The sequence below is a fragment of the Leishmania infantum genome, chromosome 24 (genome assembly GCF_000002875.2).
Source record: "Leishmania infantum JPCM5 genome chromosome 24".
Taxonomy (NCBI): domain Eukaryota; phylum Euglenozoa; class Kinetoplastea; order Trypanosomatida; family Trypanosomatidae; genus Leishmania; species Leishmania infantum.
In genome coordinates this window covers 108,908-132,175 of record NC_009408.2, presented here as the reverse complement: position 1 = coordinate 132,175, position 23,268 = coordinate 108,908, and the positions used below count along the sequence as shown (strand labels likewise).

The window sequence follows — 23,268 nt, the reverse complement described above, 5'->3', positions numbered from 1 at the left end:
GGATCGGCGGAGAGAAGATCAAGCACCGAGACGATATTTCTAAGGATGGAAGAGGGGCGGGCGATGCTGTGCAGCTGATGAGCGTCACACACATGCACACCTAGCCAGCGACACGCCACATCAACATCTAAAGCAAGACAGGTTGACATGTGTAGACGCACCAACGGAAACGGTGCATAAATCCACAACCACGTGCATCTACACAGACACACGCATAGATACATAGGTGTGCATAGAGGAGGCGAGGAACGTGCGGTGATGCGCTGCATTCTTTATAGTCGAGCAACCGCCAAGCAGCGATAAGCGCGCGCACGAGGCCAGCAGAGAGAAGGCGAGCGACACAGACTCAAAAACAAGTAAACACACAGCAGCAACAGAAGAAAGTTTTTCACAGTTACGCACAGCCGCGATGGAGGCGGCAGAGGCTTTTCGTTCTCTCCCGTCTGGCCGCAAGAGCACCATCTCCCAGTAGTGCACGTCATTGAATCCACCCCCCCTCTCCTCGACCCCCTCTCTTCTCGGTACAAGGAGACGAACATGCATATCCTTCTCCATCCACAGCCACAGTCACGCCGGCACCACCACATAGTCTAGGCACGTGAACGACCGCTGTAGGGGAAGGGGGATGCAGCACGCAGGTGCGGTAATCTATCATGAGAAACATGCACACACCAGCAGAAGATGCCCGCCGCTCATTCTGCTTCTCGCTGTGTATTGCGCGCGCCACCCCTCCCCTAGCCCAGCACCAACCACTCCGTCCTCCTCCAATCTAAGGTGTCACGCGCAAGTGGTTGCCATACGTCGTAGTGCGTTCGAGCGGTGTAAACCCTGGCCTGCTTCGAGTGATAGTGGAGCTGATCCACGTGCGAAAGGGCGGCGCCCGCTTCCTCGCTTGCTCTTTTCCGACAAGTTTGGCAGGCAAACGTATACGCTTACGCTGGCAACCCTCTCTGACGTCTTGCGCCCCCTCCCTCCCCCCGTCCTTCCCTTTTCCAGCGGCAGCAGCAGCAGCACCACCACCACCCGCATCTTCATTGGACTCACCACGTGGGAAGTGTCAGCTTGGCTGGCTTTGCACATGATGTTTTTGATGCCGCCTCCCCGAACCTGGAAGTGGAAGGGGCAGTGTTGGTGGTGGCAGAAACCGATCGCTTTTCTGCTGAAGGCTTCGTTGCCGCGGTGGAGGCCCTTGCCGTGCTCGAGCCGACCTTGGCGCGTGGTGCAGGAGCCGGGGTGGTCAAGGTTTTGTCGGAGCTGCTGCTGCTGTCTTCGGCTCCGTCGTCGTTGTCGTCCTCGTCAAAGGATGACCTCCGCATGTGAGTTGGCTTAGCGGAGGCGGCGCTTGTGCCCTTATTTTCGATCGTACGCGCGGAGGTGCTGAGGCCGCCGTATGTGGTCTTCACAGCTACAGATGAGAGCGACGACATGCTGACGTTGGCAGACGACGCGTCATTGTCACTCCCTGCCTTTGCGCGTCGCTTCTTTGAGTTCTTGGACGCCGCGGCGGCCGAGGTGGTCGTCTTGCTGGACACGGCGGTCTTGGCAGGCGTACCGGCTGCTGCCAGCTTTGAGGTCGAAAGTCGGTGCGACGTATCGAAAGTGCTCTCTGGCACCGTTGCTGCTCCCGCTTCGCTCGAATCGTTGTCGGAGTCGTCAAAGGAGTTGTGCACTGCCTTCGGATGGGGCTGCTGCTTCGCCGTCGTCGCTGTGGGCTTGGCAGCCGCCCTCTGCGGCTTGGTGTGGCTGAGTACAGATACGGAGGAGGCCGAGGATGAGGACTCCGAGCTACTCGCCCTCTCCGCTGCGAAGACGCGCTTCAACGTTGCCACCTTCAGCGCGCGGGCAGCGGGAAGTACCTCGCTTTTACATGACGAGGACGACGAGCTGGAGACAACCGTTCGTGAGCTACACTTCTGACGCGTCGTCTCTAAGCGCTGTCTCGGGTCACGCACCCGCGACTGCGACTGCGCAGCAGAGCGTCGAGCCTTGTCTTTGCGTATCAGCGCCGCCCGAGGCGACTGTGCCGACGGCGACGTGCCGCCGCTCTCCAGCTGGCGCGGTGCGGCTCGACGGACGGACACAGCCGGGCTGCACGCGTGACTCGAGCTGCCGACGACTGTGAGCACTTCGACAACAGCAGACGCCACAGACGCCTCCTCAGAGCCACTGCGCTTGCCACTTGCCTCAAGCTTCTGGTCTTGAATCCGCAGCTTCCGTTCCGCGTTCGCCGGACTGCTTGATGCGGAGAGAGAGCTCATTGACAGGGATGCGCGCCTGACAAGCGGCCGGTAGTACGACGCCGGCAGGGCTCCGAGGCGCCGAGCCTCTTCTCGCAGTACGCCGATCGGCATCTTGATGGCAGCAACTCGTCGAGGCTTCATCTGCGGTGAGAAAGAGGAGCTTTCAGGCGCATCATGTGACGACCTTCGCAGCTTCGCGGAAGAAGGCACATACGGCGCAGCGTACGCCTCGTACCTCCGCGTGCTGATGGCGCTACCCATCCCGCTACCCGCGCCCGGGCCGCTGCTGACGACTCGTTGCCTCTGCCCTCTTGCAGCCCGCAGTTCGTCCCGCAGGCTCATTATCGTCTCCTGCAGGTGCTTGGCCTCATCCTTCTTCTCCTGATACAGCGCCGCCCAGGTAAGCGCGCTTTGCTTGGCACTGATGAGGCGCACAACGTCGCCCTCATACTGCGCCAACGCCGCCTTCCGGCCGGCCTCGGCGCAGTAGAGATCCGTCATGGCAGCGTGATGGCGGCACACGCGGGAGACAAGGCGAACAAGGTGCGACGAGTCCGCGTCCTTGAGCGCCGGTGGCGACGGCGATGGGGTGCTGGCCAAAGCACAGGCGGCAGATGATGCTGCGCCGACCGGCGAGGCTGCCGCACCACCGCACGGGGCGAGCAGAGACTCTAGCAATTCGTGCAACCGTTGCTGCTGGGGTGCCGCCGCATCCTTTGCGGCATTGTCGCCCTCGCCGTGCGGCGTGCTACCGCTTGCGGACATTATCATCTGCACCTTGCTTGGCATCTCTGACACGAGCTGCGCGAGCCGGCCGTACTCGTCCTGCAGGAGAGACCGTAAAGTGGTGGATAAGGAGCGGGCGAGCTCGTCCTCGCCCTTCTTTTCTTTGAACAGCTGCTGTTGGTGTTGAGATGCCGCGGCGGTGACGCTGCTCTGCGACTGCGCTAGCATGGTCTCTGCAAGCTTCAGCTCGTATTTGAGAACGGAGATTTGGGTGTTGAGCTCCAGTGCCCGGTTACTCTCCTCTTGTGTCTTCTGGAACGCCACCGTACGCATAAAGCTGTAGCTCAGCATCTGCCGCGTGGCGCTCTCGTCCGAGATTAGGCTCCCTCTTGTGATCTGCTCCTGCAGCTGAACCGCCATCGCATCCTTCGCAGCCGACATCAAGACAATGCAGCGATCCTTGTCAGAGATCTCCATCATCAGCGTCTGCACCTCTTCCTCGAGACGCGCAATATACCGCTCTGCCTCTAACTCGGCTGCGCTGATGGCACCCGTCGCATCGGTGCCGCCGTTCGGCAGCGCACAGCGGCCCATCACCTCCTGAGTGTGGCGGTGGGGTGTGCTGAGAAACAACGACCCGCCCATCGCGACAGAGCGGCGGCCATCCTTGGCCATTCCGTCCACGGCACCGCAGAGCGAGTCTGCGAGGCCGCCGTGCGAGTACGAAGATGCCGCATCGCTGGGTGGCATATCCAGAGTGCGGCTCGAGGGCGTCACCTGCGGTAAGCTGATGACGTTACAGCCCACCTCGTCGCATACAGCGGCCGCTGGGAAAAGATGGTTGTAGTGTCCTTGCGTGAGCAACAGCCCTTCTAACTCTTCCAGGCGGCTGTGCTGACCCGGAGGGGGGACAGGGTACGGCAACGGCGACCAAGGCAGCGGCGCGTGGCTGCTGCGGTGGCCCAGCGCAGCCCGGCCGATGCTTTGCGGGTCGACGTGGCCTCCATCGTCCATGTGAGAGTGGTACTCCACTCCGCTACCGTGTGCGTCAGCACCACGCCGCTGCGTTTGTTCACGCCAGCGGTCGAAAGAAGAAGAGGCCTGTGCGTGCTTTCTCTTGGCCCGTCTGCCGCGATCCTGGTCTTTCAGCATCGCGCTCCGCCGCCACGGAGAAAGCGCACAGCAGCAACAGCAAGAAATGAGCAGACGATGCGCCAGATGCCAAGTATTTCGCAAGCAGCCACGAGGCAGGGAGTCAGAGTCGGAGATCAAAGTATGGCCACCACGCTCTTGGGCGGGGCGAGGGCGGGAGGAGAGATGCCGTCCCTCTATACTGTACCGCACTCAGGAGAGAGAGAGCGGATAACGTCTGCGCCAGACTCGCTGTCTCTTCCCCTGGGCCTCAACGCCTCCTCGTGGCACCTTGCGTTAAGCTGCTGTGCCGGTTAAGTTCGAGCGATTCAGCCCTCGCTGCAGATGCTGGTGCCGGTCGAAGGCGTGTGTGTGTGCGTGTGCGTGTGCGCACGTTTGAACATTGAGGGAAAGGATAGAGGTGGCCAGGAAAGAGAGAGAGAAAGCGATGGTGGACACCTCATCATGTGTGACACAAACACACGGGCGACTTCTTCAGTGTCTTTATGGGGGAAGGCCTATACAGACGCCACGCACGCACAAGTGCACGGCGGACCTCTGAACAACGCCCCACGCCGTATGGGAGATGCCACGAGCAAATCGAAAAGGGCCGCCTGACATAGTGCGCACGGGCGTGCGATGACGTGAGAGGGGGTGAGGAGACCTGCCCCTTTTCCTTTCTCTCGTTCTCCTCACCTCTCGTGTTTTGAGGCGGTTCGCACACACACGGATGGGCACGCCGTGCAGCAACGACTTTGTGTTGACGCTCTTCTACGCCTGCTCTGTCGTTTTCCCTCTCCTGCCCTCTCTGGTTTTTGCAGTCGTGGAACACTTGCAGTCATCAACGACCCATTTCCCCCTCCCATTCTCATGGATGGCAGCACGGTGCGAGCCGTGGGGTGGGTTTCAGGGGCGTGGATGTCAACGCCAGAAAAAGCATGCTCTCCCTCCTTCTCCTCTGCACCCACACCGACGCCGACACAACTGAGCAAGTAACCAAAGGGAGGGCCGTGTGTGTACGTATGTGTGTGTGCGTGTGCGTGGCATGGCATGCCATGTGCTCAGTCAACGGAGCTCGAGGCTTACGAAAGGAAGGGAGGCGGAGGAGGGTGGTCGCACTTGACGCCTCGCCTCCTAGAACCGCCACAAAACAAGAGATCATCATGAGCTGCCACCGGCACCCGCTGCGCGCCTCACGTGCATCAATTACGAGGGCACACATACACACAGATATACACAAAAAGCATCAGCCATCGAAACCGCGAAAGCCTCTTCGCAGTTGCCGGGTGAGTTTACGTGGCGTAGGGGGAGGGGAGGCAAGGAGTCAATGACTTTGTGTCCACGAGCACGAACAGCGGTAAGTCCACACCTGCGCGACGCCGACGCCCATGCACCGGGTTTGTTGGGCACTCGCTCCTTCTCCGTCCGCCTGCAGGAGAGTGAGGTGGGGCGTGGGGCGAGGGAGGGCGCCATTGCCGCGGCACGTGGGAAGGCGCCGCTGCGATTCGTGCATGCGCATGCGTGCCTTCATCTGCATTCCGGCACCGCAGCGGTGGAGCGCACCGTACACAGGCGCTCCACGGCTCAGCGGCGCTTCGTTTTCTTTCCTTCCGGAGGAAGGATCGGCCGGGTTCGCAGTCGACGCCCCCCTTTCTTGCCGACGCACAGGAGCACTCACATGCCTCAGTGTACGGCAAATGGCGCGCACGCAGACATGTTCGCCGCCGCCCCCAGGTGTTGGGGGGATAGGGTGGTCTTGCGGTCTCACCGCACCGCATCCGTGCAACTCGTTTCGGTCGGCGGTACGAAGTTTGTTCGTGTTTAGCTGCTTTTGAGCCCTTCCGCTCCCTTTCCTCGCTTGTGTGCTCCTTCGGCTGCTACGTCGGCGCCGTCTCCCTCTCCGTCTCCCGCTCCCCCGTTCTCAGCACTTTGCGTGTGCGCGTCTGCCAAAACCTGCAAGTGTGCGTCTCCTCATGTGCGGCACCGTACGACTCGGCGGCTGGAGACGCCCGGGAGCGGGTCGCGGACGATGAAGGAAGGAAGGGCGCACAAGGAGGGATGGGGCAAGGGTGAGCTGAACCGCTCAACAGAACTATTGCGACGCATTTTGCGCTCGCAGTCCGATGCCGCGGCCATGCACAGAGAGCGCGTGTGCTGATCTTCGCTGCAACAGTGAGCCAGGGAGAGAATGCATGCGCAGCGACGCAGCCTGCTGCTGGCACGGAAGGGGGCCACATCAGTCACGCGCTCCGCACCTGCTCATCGTCTACCGGGACACATCGTGGATGGACTGAGCGACGTAGGCCACATTTTCGGAGCTCAGTCCAGAAAACGCGATGCGACCGTTGCGCGTCAGGTAGACGCTGTACTTCTGCTGCAGCGCCATCACCTGATCCTCCGTCAGTCCCGTCAGCGACATCATACCCACACCTTTCTCGAGGTACTCCCAGTCACGCGTCGAGCCACAGGCGCGCAGCTGGGCGACAAGACGGTGCCGAACATCCTGCAGTCGGCTAGACATCTGGTTCAGCTCCGACTTCCACAGCTCGCGCAGCTGCGGTGTCCGCAAAATCTCGTCCGCGATGCGAGCACCGAAGATGGGAGGGTTGCTGTACGTGGCGCGAATCGTCGACTGCAGCTGCGACAGGACATTCACTTTCTCCTTCTGCGTGGTGCAGCGGATGTGCAGGGCGCCAGTGCGATGCCCGTAGAGACCGAAGCTCTTCGCCAACGACTGGGCCACCAGGTACGTGGGGACCTCTTGCTGATTCAACGCGCGCAGGACGTAGGCATCGCGCTCGATGTCGCCCGTCGCAAAACCCTGGTATGCCATGTCAACGAACGGAATGAGATCGCTTCGGCAGATGACGTCTACAATCTGCTGCCATTCCTCTGGCGTAGGATCGCACCCAGTCGGGTTGTGCGCACAGGCGTGCAGCAAGATGACGGAGCCGGCGGGCAGCTGGCGCAGATAGTTGAGCATTGCATCGATGTTCAAGCGATGCGTACTCAGATTGTAGTACGGGTAATAGCTAGCCTCAACGTTCACATGCTGCAGGATATTCAGGTGATTCGGGTAGGAGGGGCTCGGGATGTGCAGCGTCGCGGTGCCGGAGCCACCAGAGGAGCGCTGCAGTAGCTGCACGCCAAGATGCAGGGCACCGGTGCCACTAAGAGTCTGTGCCGAGGCGATGCGGTCGCCTTGAACGTCCAGCATTGGCTTTCCAAAGCATAGCCGCTGCACGCTATTCACGAAGGATGGCAGACCCGCAATGGGCGCGTAGTCCATCTGCGTGTCGCGCTCCACAATGTGCGACATTGCCTTGCGCACGGACTCCAGCACAAAGGGCTTGTTCTGCTCATCACGGTAGACTCCGACGCAAAGGTTTACCTTGTTTGGACACATGTCTTTGGCGAAGTCCGCAGCAATGCCCATGATGGCATCCGGAGGCGCGCGCGGCACGGCCGAGAAGTAGCTTGTCGACCCTACACGGCGGCAGCTGATCGGCGCCAGGCCAGCACTGCAGGCCACGACGGCGGACGAGCATACGTGGCGAAGCATATGTGTGCAAAAAGTGTATTGATTGCACGTATGTACCCGATGTAGAGGCCTTTAGGCGTGTGCGGGCTGTGACTTGGTGTGTGTGTGTGCGTATGGGTGTATGGGTGCACCTAAAGAACGAGGCAAGGAAGCAGGAAGGGCGGTGTGTGTGTGTGTATGTGTGTGTGTTGGGCATGGGGAGGGGGCCGAGAGGGGAGACACAAATCCCCACTAAAGGGCAACACGCACGCACGCACGGACGCAGGAAACAGCAGAGATGAAACCATGCGCGACAGCGAAACTGGAAAGAGCTTCGACAGGACGAAGCAAGAGCGACACTGAGTGGCGCGCCGGCAGCAGCAGCGAAGGAGGAAGTTAGGGGCACGAGTTGAATGGGAGGTTCGCAGGGAGAGAGGGAGAGACAGACAGGCGGGCAGCGTGGCGCAGGCGATGCGTGTATCTGCGGCTTCTTGATTGTGGCAACAGAGGAGGGATAGCTGGCAAGGATGAGAAGGCCAACGCTACCCGACGGGGGGGGGGTTGAAGTGGCGGCGCACGACCTTATCGAGAGAGAATAGGGAAAAAGGGGTGGGGTGGGGGGCGCAGCGGACGCGAGGTGCGGCAGAGGAGCGACAGCCAAAGTCCGATTTGCCATGAGAACACGCAAACCGGCAACAGAGGCGCAGTTGTGACGACGAGTCGAGGAGGAGGGGGAGTGATGACACGTTTCGCGTGAAACAGCGAAAAAGGAATGGGAGAGGTACAAGAACGCAAGAACGGAGCTGAAAGAGACGGCAGTCGTGTGTGTGTGTGGGTGTGGTGCTTCCTTTCTTGCCATGCATTCTCCGCGGCGCTACTCTGCGCCAGGAGACCACACGGCAACAGGGAAGTACGAACATGGAAGTATTGAAGACGATAAAAAAAAACGTCCGCGAGTGTCCGCATCCTTGTTATTTTTTTGCTTGGTGCTTGTCGCGGAGGTTCTGCGCGGGCTCTTGTGTGAATTTTATCGTCGTCGCTGACGTCGGTGTTGAGTGTGCAACGCGCAGTGATGATGGAGACATTTTCAGACCCTTCTTTGTTAGTTTCGTCTGCACCGCCACGTTTCGGGGAGTTAGGAGACACTGCATTTGCCTGTGACGGGATGGTTCGTCTGTGTCGGCCCGAGTGCTCCTGCCGCACACCGACGACGAAGCGTGAGGGTATGTATTGATATGGAGGAGTGTATACACGGGAGAGAGCCGAGGAGAGGGGAAGGAGGGCAGGAGGGAGAGCGGCACTATGCGAAGGTGCGAGAAGGCCGATGCGTTCTATGAATCCAGCGTGTTTGTGTGTCTGGGGGCGGCAAGGCGGAAATGAGAAGAGCATGGGTGTCAACGCGGCAAAGTAAAGAGATGGTGAAGGGATGAGGAGAGCGTGATGGGCTCCTTGCTGGCGGTCCCGGCTGGCCCCGTGCGCTTTTCAGTATTACGCCATATTTAGGCGCACATATTCCGCCGCGTCTTTACTACCCTCGCGGGTCTCATTGATCCTTCCGGTATAGTTTTGGCCAGGTCTGTAAACGCATCCTACTAGCGGCGACAGGAGTAAAGCCGCCGGGACGCTGGTCAAGCATAGCTTCAAGATCTTGTTTTTCTGAGAGCACGCGCAGCCATTACGTTGCTTGAAAGACGGGCCGTGAAACATTTGTTGCACCGTCGCGAGTGTGCATACACATATTAGTGGGAGTCCTCTTGTTGCGCAGTCCGTATAGACAGTGCCATCCGCTCCAAAGCACCGAGGGGAGAGAGGTGAGTTGTCGGTATGCATGCTGCCTAACAAAAAAAAGAAAAAGAAGGTAGAACGGACAAGCCGCATCGTGGCACGTGAACTGCGGCGCAGTGCAGAGGAAGATACAAATGACACTCAAAGAGAATGAAGCTACACTGAATGATAAAGAATCAATGAGAAGGTAGCATACAACGTGAACCACACGACGGGGGGTGAAGGACTTTACGGAAGCTTGTGGGCGTCACCAGGTCAACGCATAACACTCACCTACAAATGCCGTGCCGCGTCGTGCAAGGACAACACAAGGAATCAACAAGAGAACTCGTCTTTGCGCATGATCATCACTCAGCTCCCTGCGACTGAAGAAACAACGACAAGATAAGAAGATGAGTATGTGTCTGCGTATTGGAGGTGGGGGAGGAACACGGGATGCATTAGCAGGACTGTTCCATCTTATTGGGCGTATTCGAGATAAAGATACGTAGAGAAGCGGGGAAAAAAAGAATGGGGGGGGGAGGGTGGGACGAGAAAAGGCTAAGAATAACACTCACCACATACAGACACACACACACACACACATATATATATAATATACAAAGGAACACTTATACAGAAACTACATGTGCATATATATATATGCATATATATATTTTTATATACGGCAAAGGGGGCGTTGTACATATACATATATATCGATATGTACATATTCAATGGAAACTGCTGTGGCGTGCGATTAGTACTGAGAGGGACAACAACGCCTCACTGCTTTCGCCGAGCATTTATTGCCTGCGCAAAGGCGCACATGGAGGGAGGCAGGGGGTACCAAATCCTATTTCTTTGCCTTCATACGGCCCCCGCGCACACAATCCTGAGTGGCCCTTGGCCCGGCCTCGACGTCCTCCCTTGATGTACGCGCACGTCTTCATGTTCCGCTTTGACGAATCCTTGCGCAAAACCAATTTTCACGCGTCGCGGCACGCTCTAGACTCGCAGGAGATGTGTGGCATGTCAGGGTATCCTGCGTTGAGCTACTGCCCATTGTTTTGCCGCTCACCGTTTAGGCAGATGTGTAGAGTCACCCAAAGCCGATACATATATATATATATATACGTGTGCGCGAGGGCGTGAGAACATGTGGGAAGAAGGTGAGCTGGCGCCACCAGCAGCCACGGACACACTCATATACACAGAACACATCTCTGCGTCGGATCACGCAATCCGTACTCAGCATGACCGATGAGCACACACACACACACACACACACACACGGCAAGTGTTTGTGCCGGCACTGCTGTCCGTAGAAGATAAGAGACAAAAACCAATCAAACACGTTCGCTGAAAACACCAATAGTAGTGCAGCACTCCGACAGCGACAAGCTCGATGGTCGCTGTGTATAGATACCAATGTGACGCCGGAGCAGTGAGAGTTTGAGAGTGCCGAGTGCAGTTGTACCGATGGGGAGTGGAGGAAACCGTCCATGGCGAACCTGCCTCAGAAAACAACAAGATGAAGAACCTCTTCTAGCACCTCTACTCGTCTTCCCTTAATACTTAACGCGGCGCATTGCCCTCTTCACGCACGCATAGACTGACAGCACAGGCCGCGCATCGAGAGCGCGCAACAGAGGGCACGTTGTCTGTCGACCTACGCTGAAATTGTCAAGCGACTTCCGCTTGCTCTCTCCTGCACTCCTGTTTGACACGATTTGCCTCCCCTCGAGGAGACGCGCGCGGTACGCCGGGGCCTCTTCCGCCGCCGCCGCCGCCCCTGTTGCCTGTATGCACACAGGAGAGAGAGACGAGAGGCAGGGGAGGCGAGCTGCATGGAGTTCACTCGCTGAAAAAAAAACACAAAGAAATAAATGATGGAAGGGAAGGTAAACGACAGGGAAGGGAATGTGGGTCATGCAGCGGACGCGCCCGCGAAGCACACCGGCAAGAAAAAAGACAAGGTGAAACACTTAAACATAAGAAGGGGTAGAAGAAACACCAAGCCAAGGGAGAACAAGAAAGCAAGCAAGCAAGCAGGCAGGCATATATCGCTGCACCACGGAAACACCTCTCCAAATCGACAAGGAAACTGTGCGGCCCCCTCCCCATGCAGATGCGGGGTGAGGAGGGGGGTCCAACGACAACCCTGACGCAGGGAGCGAAAATCCGTGTCCAGGCACTGTGCCTTTCAGTACCCTCTTACAGTATCACCTTCCACCTACCAAGAACGCACAGTTGCCCTGCAGGACGCTGCGCAGACACGCCTGTACACACGCAACCCGCAGCCGCACTCACCCTCCGTAATAGGTGCGCAGCAAACGCCTGTCGCAGGTTTCGGTTTCTGAGCCTACTTTGGCTCTTCTTCAACGCAACCATTCCGTCACGGTGCCTGAAGCTACACTCCAGCAATGCCAGCCCTCCACCGAACAGCCCTGCCACAGGCCCTACCACCCATCACCGGCGTCGCGCGAGGCAGCAGTACACACACACACGTGCTACAGCAATGTGCGCCAGCTCAGTCACCGGAGCACGGCCCCTGCCTCAAGGCCTGCCCACCCCCATACCCGGTCCGCAGGCGGCCGCCTGCTATGTTCCTCGGGATGACACTCGGCCTCCCCACCAATGGGCGGTGAGGTCCAGGCGAGATAGGCTCGAGTCACGCACACGCAGTGCCCAACACACAGATGGCACCAGCGTGTGCGCTGTAGCAGGACGCTCCGACGCAGCACCGCCCCCTCCCCCCTCTACAGGGCCTGACCGCGCACATCAGCAGCGATACAGCATCGCACTCACCTCCCCCTGCCCCGTAGGCAGATGAGGCTTTTGCCACCAGAAGTCGCTCAGCATCGGTAGGGGGCTTGCCTGGCTTCTCCGCAGACAGTGTGAGTGGGGCACTGGACACTGAGAATGCTGCGCGCTGAGGGGTGCGCGTACTCCACCGAGAGCGACGAAGCTTTCCGCATGCACACAAGAACCCATAGGCTGCATAGACACATGCCAGAAAGGGCTGCCGATCACTGAGAAACGTTGATGCATCTCATCTCGCCCACCTGTCGCCCAGCTCGAAGAGTCGTTACTTCTTCGCGGTGTACATGGTGATGGAGGTGAGCACAAGGAAGGAGCCCAGCAGAAACGTCCCGTTCAGCGGCGTGTGGAACAGAAACACGGACGCCGTGCCGCTCAGCACAATCGCGAACGCCGTCGAGAACGACTTCACGATGTTGTCGCAGTAGCGCACCACCAGAGCCACGAGGATCCCGCCAATCGCCTGCAGAACCACCAGAAACCACACCAGCCTGGTGAAGCCGTCGAAGAACGTGCTTGTGAACTCATCAAGCCCGCCCGCCCCCTCTTCCGGCTGGAAGATCTCGCACAAGAACACAATAAAGAAGTACACGACCGAGAAGAACGCGAGATGGGTGTTGCGCGCCGACAGGTGGAACTGGTTGCCGCGCTTCTTCACCACGAACTCCATGAACACACCGGAGAACGCGCTCAGGAAGCCGCCAGCGAGCGCAGCCAGTGTACCCTCCATTGACCACGTGCTGGAGGTCTTTTCGGTCGCCGCAGCGTTCTCCATCTCTGATCGTGCAGCGTCATCTGCCTTACTGGTTGTCATATCCGCTCGCGTGCTCTGCGCGCCCATCTGTGCCAGCGTGATGCCAAACATCAGCGCCACCAGTGCGCCCCACCGGATGGGCGAGAGACGGAAGTCCAGCACGACCCGCATCATGACTGCCAGGAAGAGGATGCGCACCTGGTACAGGACCTGAAACACGGTTGGGTCCAGCAGCTTGAGGGAGTAGATGAGCAGCAGCCCCTGGATAGCGTAGACGATGGCGGGCACAATCATGAGCAGCGTCTCTTTGTACTTGTGGTCCAGCCCGATGGCATGGCGCATGCGGCTCAGAAATACGGCAGCGAACCTCTTTCGGGCAAAGAGAACCCGCAGCCGCACAGTGTGATCGAGAGATTCAGCGTCCATGTCGTCTGCGACGTCGTCGAGATTGCGGGAGAGATGGCACGAGGCATCCGCGACGGAGTTCGGTGTCTGGGCAAATGCTGCGACATTGCTCCGCCCGGAACCCTCAGCTAGCAACGCCGCCGTTGGTGTCGTGAGTGTGTCGGCAGAACAGCGCTCCTGCTGCATTGCCCAAGCTTCGTCCACGACGCACCACAGGAGAGAGAGAAAAAGCTTCACCAATTCAGTCGTCGCGAGAAAGTGCGAAGCCTTGAAGGTGACCGTACGCACCTCCTCTTCTTCCGGTTCTGCACCGCCAGCAGCCAGCGGGTACTCTTTTCCCTGCTGCTGCGAATAGCTTATCAGGACTAGATACCCGGCGTTCTGCACCGCTAGCAGCACCAGCGCCACGGCATTGAAGTTGAGCACGTAGCGCCGCACCCACACTGGCGAAGGAAAATTGGCCATGTCGACGCTGCAATGGTGGTGGTGTGACGTCCTAGAGCGGGAGGAGCGGCAGACAAAATGTTTCTTGAGAGATTCGTCAGAGCACGCGGCGACGGTGGAGGGCGAGAGAGGCGTTGAGGAAGAGAACGTTTGGGGAGGTGCAGGCGAGACACACCGCTTGCGAGGACACAGGGGGGAGGCGCCCGCCGCATCGGCCCACACTCGGGGATGCCGCTTCACGCGGGTGGCCTTGAGAGATCCTTCGGACGCTTGGCGCTGTATATGCATGTTTTATATTCTGGGGCGACAAGCAGGCAACGTGGTGCGTTAGGGCCTCGCCTCGCCATGGAGACGGGGAGGAGTGAGGGCGGCGAGAGGCGCGACAAGGGCAGGCAGAGCGACCCCTGCACACTCCGGCACAGCAAACAAGCATATCTGTTCGTCCATCCGTATGCCTTGTCACCGTGCACAGCTCATCCAACGGACGCATACGCGCAACCACAGCGCGCCCACCGCCGCTGCCACCCCACGGTCACATCCTGGGCGTCTCGGACGGACCGTCTGCCGCCGAATCGGGCCACGCGCCTAGCGCGCTCGTCGCCAGACGGAGGCGAAGGTGCGGACGGCGCGCCGCGATATAGGCGGACCGCGTCTGTCGCGCGGGTGGCAGGGGATGTCGGCTTGGCGTTGGCTCCTCCGGCAGTGCAGATGTCGCGAGCTCGTCAGCGTCGCCGTCGCGCTCCAGCTCACCACGACCAAAGACAGGCGGCAATGGGGCGCGCGCGGCGGGCCCGCAGCGCCACGAATGATGGCCAAGCGCGCCGCGATACGCCACCCTCCGCCCCTGCAGGGGCCGCGTCGAGCACCGCGAGGAGGGAGCGCCAGCCCGTAACAGCGACCACGCGTGGCCCTCTGCGTCGTGGCTGGTCAGGCTCTCCGCGCAGCAGGACACGTCCCAGCTCCACGGCGCCACGTGCAGCGCGATGGCGCAACCAAGGGGGCCGCAGCCTCTTGTCGCTGCACCTATGCGTGCGTGGGGGCTAGGGGGCAGTGCGGCCGCTCTTGACTTGATGTCTGTCTGCGCCGCACCCTCTGCTCACGGCGAGCGAGGGAGCTCCGCCACGCGGGGGAGTCGCTGCTGGCATGCCGCCGGCTTTTCTTCGTCTCGGGGAGGGGGGCCACCCGCAGCCACCACCAGGGAGCGATGCGTTGGCGCACACGCGGCCGCTGCACATGAGTGGTGTGTGTGTGTGTTCCTGCGCGGCTCCGCACGGGTGGATGCTTGCACACTCGGGTGGCTCCTGGCAAAAGGTCGTGGCGGCACCGTCATCCGGCGTGTGCGGCGAAAACCAGCTATGGAGTTGAAGCGCTGTAGATGGGCCTCCTTAATGAGGTGTGGCTGCCCGTCGCAATTTGGGGGGTCCCTACGATGACTGCGACTGCCACGGTGTGAAAGTGCTCATGAGGGCTTGTGCGGTGTTTCGCTAGCACTGGCCCACCACAAGGTAGTGCCGTAGAGCACTGCTGATGCGGAAAATGCAATGTAGATACAGCGGAGGGGACCCTTTCACGGGCCCCACGCGCCCGGGCAGCCTACCCTCTGCTTGGCAGGTGGAGGCTGGGCCGTTTTTTTCCCGGCTACTTCTGCACCGTGTTGGCCAACGCTGCGCATCGGCTGGACGTCCACGCCGAGAGGCCGAGGGTGGAGATGCGCTTGCAAGTACTTTCGTGCGACAAAGGGTGGCAGCGGGTTGCGGTGTCGCACACCGAGGAGGGTGCACCTTGTTTTGGGTGAGCCATCCGCTCTGCCAAGCGCTCCCGTGTCCAGCGCTCTCTCTTCCAGGGGGCGAACGACCGCACGGCTCATATGTTAGCCATGCCTGCAGAGGGTGCCAGGAGTGTGAGACCATCCGCGCAGACGGCGGGGCGCAGCCCGGGGATCCTGCTGAGCCCCACACCCAGCGAGTTTGCCACAAGGAAGACAAGGGCCTACAGCTGATCGTTGTGGAGCTCGGCGTGTAAGCTTGGCCATCTACGCTGTCGTCTTGCGGAACCGAACACGGGTGCGGCAACTGTTCAAGGAATTCATGATGTCGCGGGTGCGGCACGGACTCGATGCTTGAACTTCTCCAGCGCCATGATAGCGCTGCGTTCTAGCGAGTCGACCGCGAGAGCGGGCTCCGCAAGCACTGCCCCTGTCTTGGCACTTGGCTGGCGCTGTGGTGCTCTGCGAAGGGGCAAGTCCACAGGGCCCACGGTGGAATTGTGAGTACGGAGGCCAGAGTGCTATGGCGAAATTCTGTCTTCTAGATGGTCGCGTAGTCGCCGCGAGACCATTCGCTCCAGTAACTTCCAGGGGTACGGGCACGGGTTAGGGTTACGGTTAGGGCACGGGTCACTGGGGCCCGAGGACGCAGAATTATCGCGAGGCATGCTTGGCTTTAGAAGGGGCACCATACGACACTTTATCCATGCAGCAGGAGCGCAGCCGGTGGCAACGCTCTGGTTCTAGACGTTCACCAGCGCTCTCTTGCCGTGCACTGGTAGGACCTCGACGCTGTCATAGAGAACTTAGTCGGCGCCCGGGGCGGAACCGCAGTGAGCTTCATGAGGTGCCACCACGCGCTCACCCATCATCCTAGGAGGTTTGAAAGACGTGGCGCCCGGGTCTCAGTGGCAGGCGGGGCGGGGCTGCCGGATGCCGCTTGAACCTCTGTTGGAGTATCGTCACCGGTGCGTTGGCCTGCTCTCTCGCACTGAGGTGGCGCTCGCCCTGTCTCACTGCTGTTTTGTGCAGTGCATGTGGGGACATGGATAGCGTGGATGCTTGCCCGCGATCGAAAGCTGCTGGAGGTGAAGGCGCTGCAGGACTCTATCCACCCTCCAAAGCCGCCCTTTTCAAGCTCGATGATGGCCACATCCCCGAGAGGGCAATGTTCTGGCGACGCGCAGGCTTCCTTCTCACGAGCGACTTCCAGTCGTGTCAGCTATAGCGACGAGAATGAACTATAGACGGCTTCACCAGGAAAGGCAGCTTTCCTGGTGGCCTTCGCTACTAGTCGAGGCATCGAACCTGCCTTATCTCAGCGGTATACTATGTGGCTTGCGTATGTGTAGTGGGGTTGTGGTGGGTGCGGATGCATGGCCGATTCGCCCTCCCTCCCCGGCGCGCTTTCCGCTTGTCGTAGTGGTGGAGGCCGGCGCGGCGCTCTGAAGCTCGCGCATCTTCACTTCTTTGCGGCTGTTGTGGGCACGGTCTTTTCCGGCTGACTTTCCAACCACGGCGCGGTGTGGTTTCCTGTTCGCTTCGTGGAAAGAGCACACGGGGGTGCCAGCCATCACTAGCGGCGCCGGGCCATATCCCTCCCCAAAGCGGACAGCGAGCTCGACCACGCACTGGCCACTCAGCTTCGTGGTAACGGTGACCCCATCCTCCATGAGGTGGTCGAGCGCGAGGGTGCTGTCTCCGCGGCCCCGTCTGCGCGGTGCCATGCGGAGGTGTCGATAGCGCTTGCGCACGTCACGTATGCGACTGAACCATTTTTTTTTTCGGCGGTGATCTCAAGCCCGGCCGGGTCGTCTTTTCGTGCCCCACAGCGGGGGGTGCGGGTCGGCATCCGTCCTGATAGAGCGAGGACTGGCTGCGACATTGCCTGGCATCTCATCGAGAGAACTCCCTGTGTCACCAGGCCACTTCTAGTTGTGTGGCCGGACGTGAGGGCACATGCGTCTAGTAGGGTCACCGCCGCAAAGTCAGACCGTCACTGCTGCAACCTCGTCCCTGAGAACGAGGGGAGGGCACAAATCTGTGCCCATGACCTGCGTTGTGGGCACCGAGACGCCACAACGGTGCTTCTCCTCTACCGCTACACCGGCATGCTGATAACCAGAGGGGGCCAAACACCTTGCAGGGGTGTCGGGGTGGAATGCATCGCTTGCAGAGCACAGATCCGTATCGAGGATTCAAGGAGCCGGGCCAATCAACACCGCGTGGCGTCGTCCCGCCTACTTCAATTTCAGTGCATGCAGGGCGGGCTAGGACCAGGACAAGGCTCTCAGCACAACGGCCGCACAGCGAAAGCAGGAAAAAAAGAAAGATACATATGTTTCTTGAACCGTCGGCACGACTCGTCGTGAGCTGGTCCAAACAGGATCACGGCCGCAAGTCTTTTTGGCTCCGCGACAGGCTGCTTGGCCTCCCCACAGAGTGGATGCTACACTCTGATACCACGCTGAGATGCCCGGCATCATCAGAGAGTGAATGAAAACAGACGAACGTCGAAAATAAAAACAATACGGAAAAACACGGCTGGGGATGAGAAGACAATGAAATCTTCGTACTGGATGAGAACCAACTTCGTTTAAGGGAGGCGCACGCGTTCAGAGATTCATATACGCATACAACGAGAGAGCGACCGGCAGAGGTCAAACCCGCGATGCCGAAAAACTGCAGAGAAGACATACATACCAAGAAGCCATACGAAAACATGAAGGGCGCGAGGGAAGGAGGAAGAGAAAGGCCATACACCGACAGCCGACTGCGGCAAGCAGCCCTCTTTCTTTTCCTCGCTTGTCGAATCAAACAACGAATAAGCCCACACAGAGCAGCGCAAAAAAAAAGTGATGCGCGCCGCTGTGTGTGTATGTGTGTTAGTCTGTTTGCCCCTATGCAGCGTCCCCGAGACGCGGACAACACATGCGCGAGAGAGAGAGGTGCGTCAGGCAACACACACACAAGAAAACCAAGGCCACTCCACATAAACAAAATTTAGAGAAGAAGTGTATGTAAACGATGGCGAGAGAAAGTATGTTACTCTTTATGATAATAAGAAGGTCTTCGAAAAAAAAAACGTGTGGGGGGCTGCCTTCATCCAAGTGAGCTCAGTGGCATAGGATCTAGGAAAGGCCCCACTCCACACCTCAACACACACATACACACTTCCCCCCTCCCTCCCTCTGCAAAGGTCAACAGATAGGAGAGACAGAAAATGGGATATGTAGAGAAACAGAATAATAAGGAAAAACAAGCAACCGGAGAAGCAAACGTCTTTACCTCATTTTCTGCCACACCACCAAAAGACACCGGCAAACCACACCAAACCACACATTTTTTCTCTGTTTCGCTATTCGCTTTTTTTTTGCTTCCCCCGCTCTTTTTTTTACTGTAGGGGGACGGTGAGAGGGAGGGAGGGGTGGAGGGCATCTCTGTTTAACAGATCATCGACGTGGACAAGGGGGAGGGTCGATGGGGGCGCACACACACACACATACGAGCCAAACGGGCGCACGGATGATCAGGAAACAGTGGTGTGCGCGTGGGCGCACCAACACATGGAGAAGTCGAAACAGCGACAACAAGGGCAACAAGGGCAACAAAAAAAAAAACGGAGAGAGGGGAGGAGCGAGAGAGAGAGCGAGTGGGCGTGGAGTCGGGTGTAATGCAAACAGACACAGGCACACAGATACGCACGTCCCAAAGGGAAAAATAAACGGCCTCCGCTCACCCACACATGCTTACTACCACCACACATGCACACAGAGGGACGCAAAGGCCTGCCTCCGCATCTTCCTGACCCCCCCTGCCTATCCCCATCTCGCTCTCCACATCTAAAGTTGGGGTGATTGCGCGACGACAGGGAAGGGAAGAGGTAACACAGAGAAAGAGAGTGGGTTGGTGCTGAACAGGGTTGCGTGGGAGGGGGCTGAGCAAAGAATCCAGAGAGTAAGAAGGCGAAACAAAGAAAAAAAAAACACACGGCTCACGGCTTGTCATCATTCACACCCTCCCCTTGCGCACCGAAAGCACAGCTCCAACGGCGATGCCCCACACACACGCACGCAGGCACATGATGCACGAAGCGTCGGCAGCGCGCTATCAGGGAGTGAGAGAGGGAGAGAGAGCTTTCCGGAGACAGGCGATACACGCAAAAAATACAGCAGCCATGAGACGATACGCCGCCATTCGTTTCCGTCTTCACATTTGCCAGGCGTCCACGAAGAGCACTGCACCGCTTTTTTACACTGCAGAGGAGGAGCCCTCGCATTCCAGCCACAAGGCACACGCATGCACATGCACATGCACATAGACGCACAAAAAGACTATTCGACAGTGTGGCCCCCTGAGCCGCCTTCACTCCCTCACAGTGTACATGGTGATGGAGGTGAGCACAAGGAAGGAGCCCAGCAGAAACGTCCCGTTCAGCGGCGTGTGGAACAGAAACACGGACGCCGTGCCGCTCAGCACAATCGCGAACGCCGTCGAGAACGACTTCACGATGTTGTCGCAGTAGCGCACCACCAGAGCCACGAGGATCCCGCCAATCGCCTGCAGAACCACCAGAAACCACACCAGCCTGGTGAAGCCGTCGAAGAACGTGCTTGTGAACTCATCAAGCCCGCCCGCCCCCTCTTCCGGCTGGAAGATCTCGCACAAGAACACAATAAAGAAGTACACGACCGAGAAGAACGCGAGATGGGTGTTGCGCGCCGACAGGTGGAACTGGTTGCCGCGCTTCTTCACCACGAACTCCATGAACACACCGGAGAACGCGCTCAGGAAGCCGCCAGCGAGCGCAGCCAGTGTACCCTCCATTGACCACGTGCTGGAGGTCTTTTCGGTCGCCGCAGCGTTCTCCATCTCTGATCGTGCAGCGTCATCTGCCTTACTGGTTGTCATATCCGCTCGCGTGCTCTGCGCGCCCATCTGTGCCAGCGTGATGCCAAACATCAGCGCCACCAGTGCGCCCCACCGGATGGGCGAGAGACGGAAGTCCAGCACGACCCGCATCATGACTGCCAGGAAGAGGATGCGCACCTGGTACAGGACCTGAAACACGGTTGGGTCCAGCAGCTTGAGGGAGTAGATGAGCAGCAGCCCCTGGATAGCGTAGACGATGGCGGGCACAATCATGAGCAGCGTCTCTTTGTACTTGTGGTCCAGCCCGATGGCATGGCGCATGCGGCTCAGAAATACGGCAGCGAACCTCTTTCGGGCAAAGAGAACCCGCAGCGGGGCCGCATTTGCCGTCGATTCCGCAGTCGCCGCTACCGCCACTTCCTGATCCTTCAGTACCTTCTTGCTCGCCTGCGTTTCACAGGCACCGACGTAGATGGACGTAGACCCTTGGGATAATGACCAGCTCTCTCCGAGCGAATTCACATACGTCTCCTCATACGCGAGAAAGCTACCCGCTTCAGATGGCTTGGTTGATTTGCCCGTACCGTCGCTGTTGCCGTGGGGGAGCGGTAGTGACTCTGCGTCCTTCTGCATTTCAAACAGCACATCAACACCGCACCACACAATGGAGATGAAGAGCTTGATCACCTCGCCAGTTACCATAAAATGAGACCCGGCAAACGTCTTCACCGTCTTCATCCCTGCTTGTGCTGCCTGCCGACCACCAGCAGCTTGCAGCTGCTGGATGTAGCCCATCAACACTATAAACCCAGCGTTCTGCACCGCTAGCAGCACCAGCGCCACGGCATTGAAGTTGAGCACGTAGCGCCGCACCCACACTGGCGAAGGAAAATTGGCCATGTCGACGCTGCAATGGTGGTGGTGTGACGTCCTAGAGCGGGAGGAGCGGCAGACAAAATGTTTCTTGAGAGATTCGTCAGAGCACGCGGCGACGGTGGAGGGCGAGAGAGGCGTTGAGGAAGAGAACGTTTGGGGAGGTGCAGGCGAGACACACCGCTTGCGAGGACACAGGGGGGAGGCGCCCGCCGCATCGGCCCACACTCGGGGATGCCGCTTCACGCGGGTGGCCTTGAGAGATCCTTCGGACGCTTGGCGCTGTATATGCATGTTTTATATTCTGGGGCGACAAGCAGGCAACGTGGTGCGTTAGGGCCTCGCCTCGCCATGGAGACGGGGAGGAGTGAGGGCGGCGAGAGGCGCGACAAGGGCAGGCAGAGCGACCCCTGCACACTCCGGCACAGCAAACAAGCATATCTGTTCGTCCATCCGTATGCCTTGTCACCGTGCACAGCTCATCCAACGGACGCATACGCGCAACCACAGCGCGCCCACCGCCGCTGCCACCCCACGGTCACATCCTGGGCGTCTCGGACGGACCGTCTGCCGCCGAATCGGGCCACGCGCCTAGCGCGCTCGTCGCCAGACGGAGGCGAAGGTGCGGACGGCGCGCCGCGATATAGGCGGACCGCGTCTGTCGCGCGGGTGGCAGGGGATGTCGGCTTGGCGTTGGCTCCTCCGGCAGTGCAGATGTCGCGAGCTCGTCAGCGTCGCCGTCGCGCTCCAGCTCACCACGACCAAAGACAGGCGGCAATGGGGCGCGCGCGGCGGGCCCGCAGCGCCACGAATGATGGCCAAGCGCGCCGCGATACGCCACCCTCCGCCCCTGCAGGGGCCGCGTCGAGCACCGCGAGGAGGGAGCGCCAGCCCGTAACAGCGACCACGCGTGGCCCTCTGCGTCGTGGCTGGTCAGGCTCTCCGCGCAGCAGGACACGTCCCAGCTCCACGGCGCCACGTGCAGCGCGATGGCGCAACCAAGGGGGCCGCAGCCTCTTGTCGCTGCACCTATGCGTGCGTGGGGGCTAGGGGGCAGTGCGGCCGCTCCTGACTTGATGTCTGTCTGCGCCGCACCCTCTGCCCACGGCGAGCGAGGGAGCTCCGCCACGCGGGGGAGTCGCTGCTGGCATGCCGCCGGCTTTTCTTCGTCTCGGGGAGGGGGGCCACCCGCAGCCACCACCAGGGGGCGATGCGTTGGCGCACACGCGGCCGCTGCGCACGAGTGGGGTGCGCACCACCCACTTACTTGTAACCAGCACACAGCGAAGGACGAGATGGAAGGAGACGTCACAGACGCGGGCGCGGGAGACACATCTCTCGTGTTCGGGGCGAACGCGGACGTGGACAGAAGAGCTGGAGAGTTAGTGAGGCAGTTCACGTTTGAGCATAAAAGGGGAATGGAGTGAGGGAGGACGTCAGCGACATGCTTGTTTTCCTCGTCCGCCAACGCCATGGCACACAGAGGTGCTGCACACAGGCAAGGTCAACATAGGGTGTGTGTGCTCCCTCGGCAAAACTAGCCAGCAAGCCAAACCGTGGCTGCCGCAGGATACTAGAGCAGGTAACCGGAGCTAGAGCCTCCAGAACCTCGTCTTTCGATCAGGGACCGCTGCCCCGCCCCTCAAGCGCCACACACACGGTCGCCGATCATCCGCCTCGCCTCACCTCACCAGGGCGACCGAGCGCGACCCAGCTTCGAGTAGTCTGGTCGCTCGTCGTTGATCAGCCACCATATGCCGAATCTGAGCACGGTAGATAGCAAGATAGCGCCCAGCACAGCTTGGATGTGCTGAATCCGCACACAGTCACGTCCACGCGATCGGGCACGGGCTTTTCGAGGACGACCTCCCATACGACCTGTCGCTGACGAACGACGTCTCATCGGCGCCGTCATCGCCTCCTCAGACGCAACAGTTCTTCATGATGGAAT

At 59.5% G+C, this 23,268-nt stretch overlaps 4 protein-coding genes across 4 annotated transcripts; all 4 read right to left on the bottom strand.

The window, feature by feature from the left end:
* Window positions 1-1,040: 1,040 nt before the first annotated feature.
* LINJ_24_0380 (ppg3-related protein-like protein) lies at window positions 1,041-4,118 on the bottom strand (the record flags this gene model as incomplete). Its single annotated transcript, XM_003392502.1, has 1 exon — window positions 1,041-4,118. The coding sequence occupies one exon, from the start codon at window positions 4,116-4,118 to the stop codon at window positions 1,041-1,043; it is 3,078 nt and encodes a 1,025-aa protein (XP_003392550.1).
* A 2,245-nt stretch (window positions 4,119-6,363) lies between these two features.
* On the bottom strand, window positions 6,364-7,659 carry LINJ_24_0370 (putative aspartate aminotransferase; the record flags this gene model as incomplete). Its single annotated transcript, XM_003392501.1, has 1 exon — window positions 6,364-7,659. The coding sequence occupies one exon, from the start codon at window positions 7,657-7,659 to the stop codon at window positions 6,364-6,366; it is 1,296 nt and encodes a 431-aa protein (XP_003392549.1).
* A 4,813-nt stretch (window positions 7,660-12,472) lies between these two features.
* LINJ_24_0360 (putative CMP-sialic acid transporter) lies at window positions 12,473-14,095 on the bottom strand (the record flags this gene model as incomplete). Its single annotated transcript, XM_003392500.1, has 1 exon — window positions 12,473-14,095. One exon carries the CDS (start codon window positions 14,093-14,095, stop codon window positions 12,473-12,475), a length of 1,623 nt encoding a protein of 540 aa, XP_003392548.1.
* A 5,842-nt stretch (window positions 14,096-19,937) lies between these two features.
* LINJ_24_0350 (putative CMP-sialic acid transporter) lies at window positions 19,938-21,611 on the bottom strand (the record flags this gene model as incomplete). The annotated part of the gene is made up of 1 exon (XM_001465836.1): window positions 19,938-21,611. The coding sequence occupies one exon, from the start codon at window positions 21,609-21,611 to the stop codon at window positions 19,938-19,940; it is 1,674 nt and encodes a 557-aa protein (XP_001465873.1).
* Window positions 21,612-23,268: the final 1,657 nt, after the last annotated feature.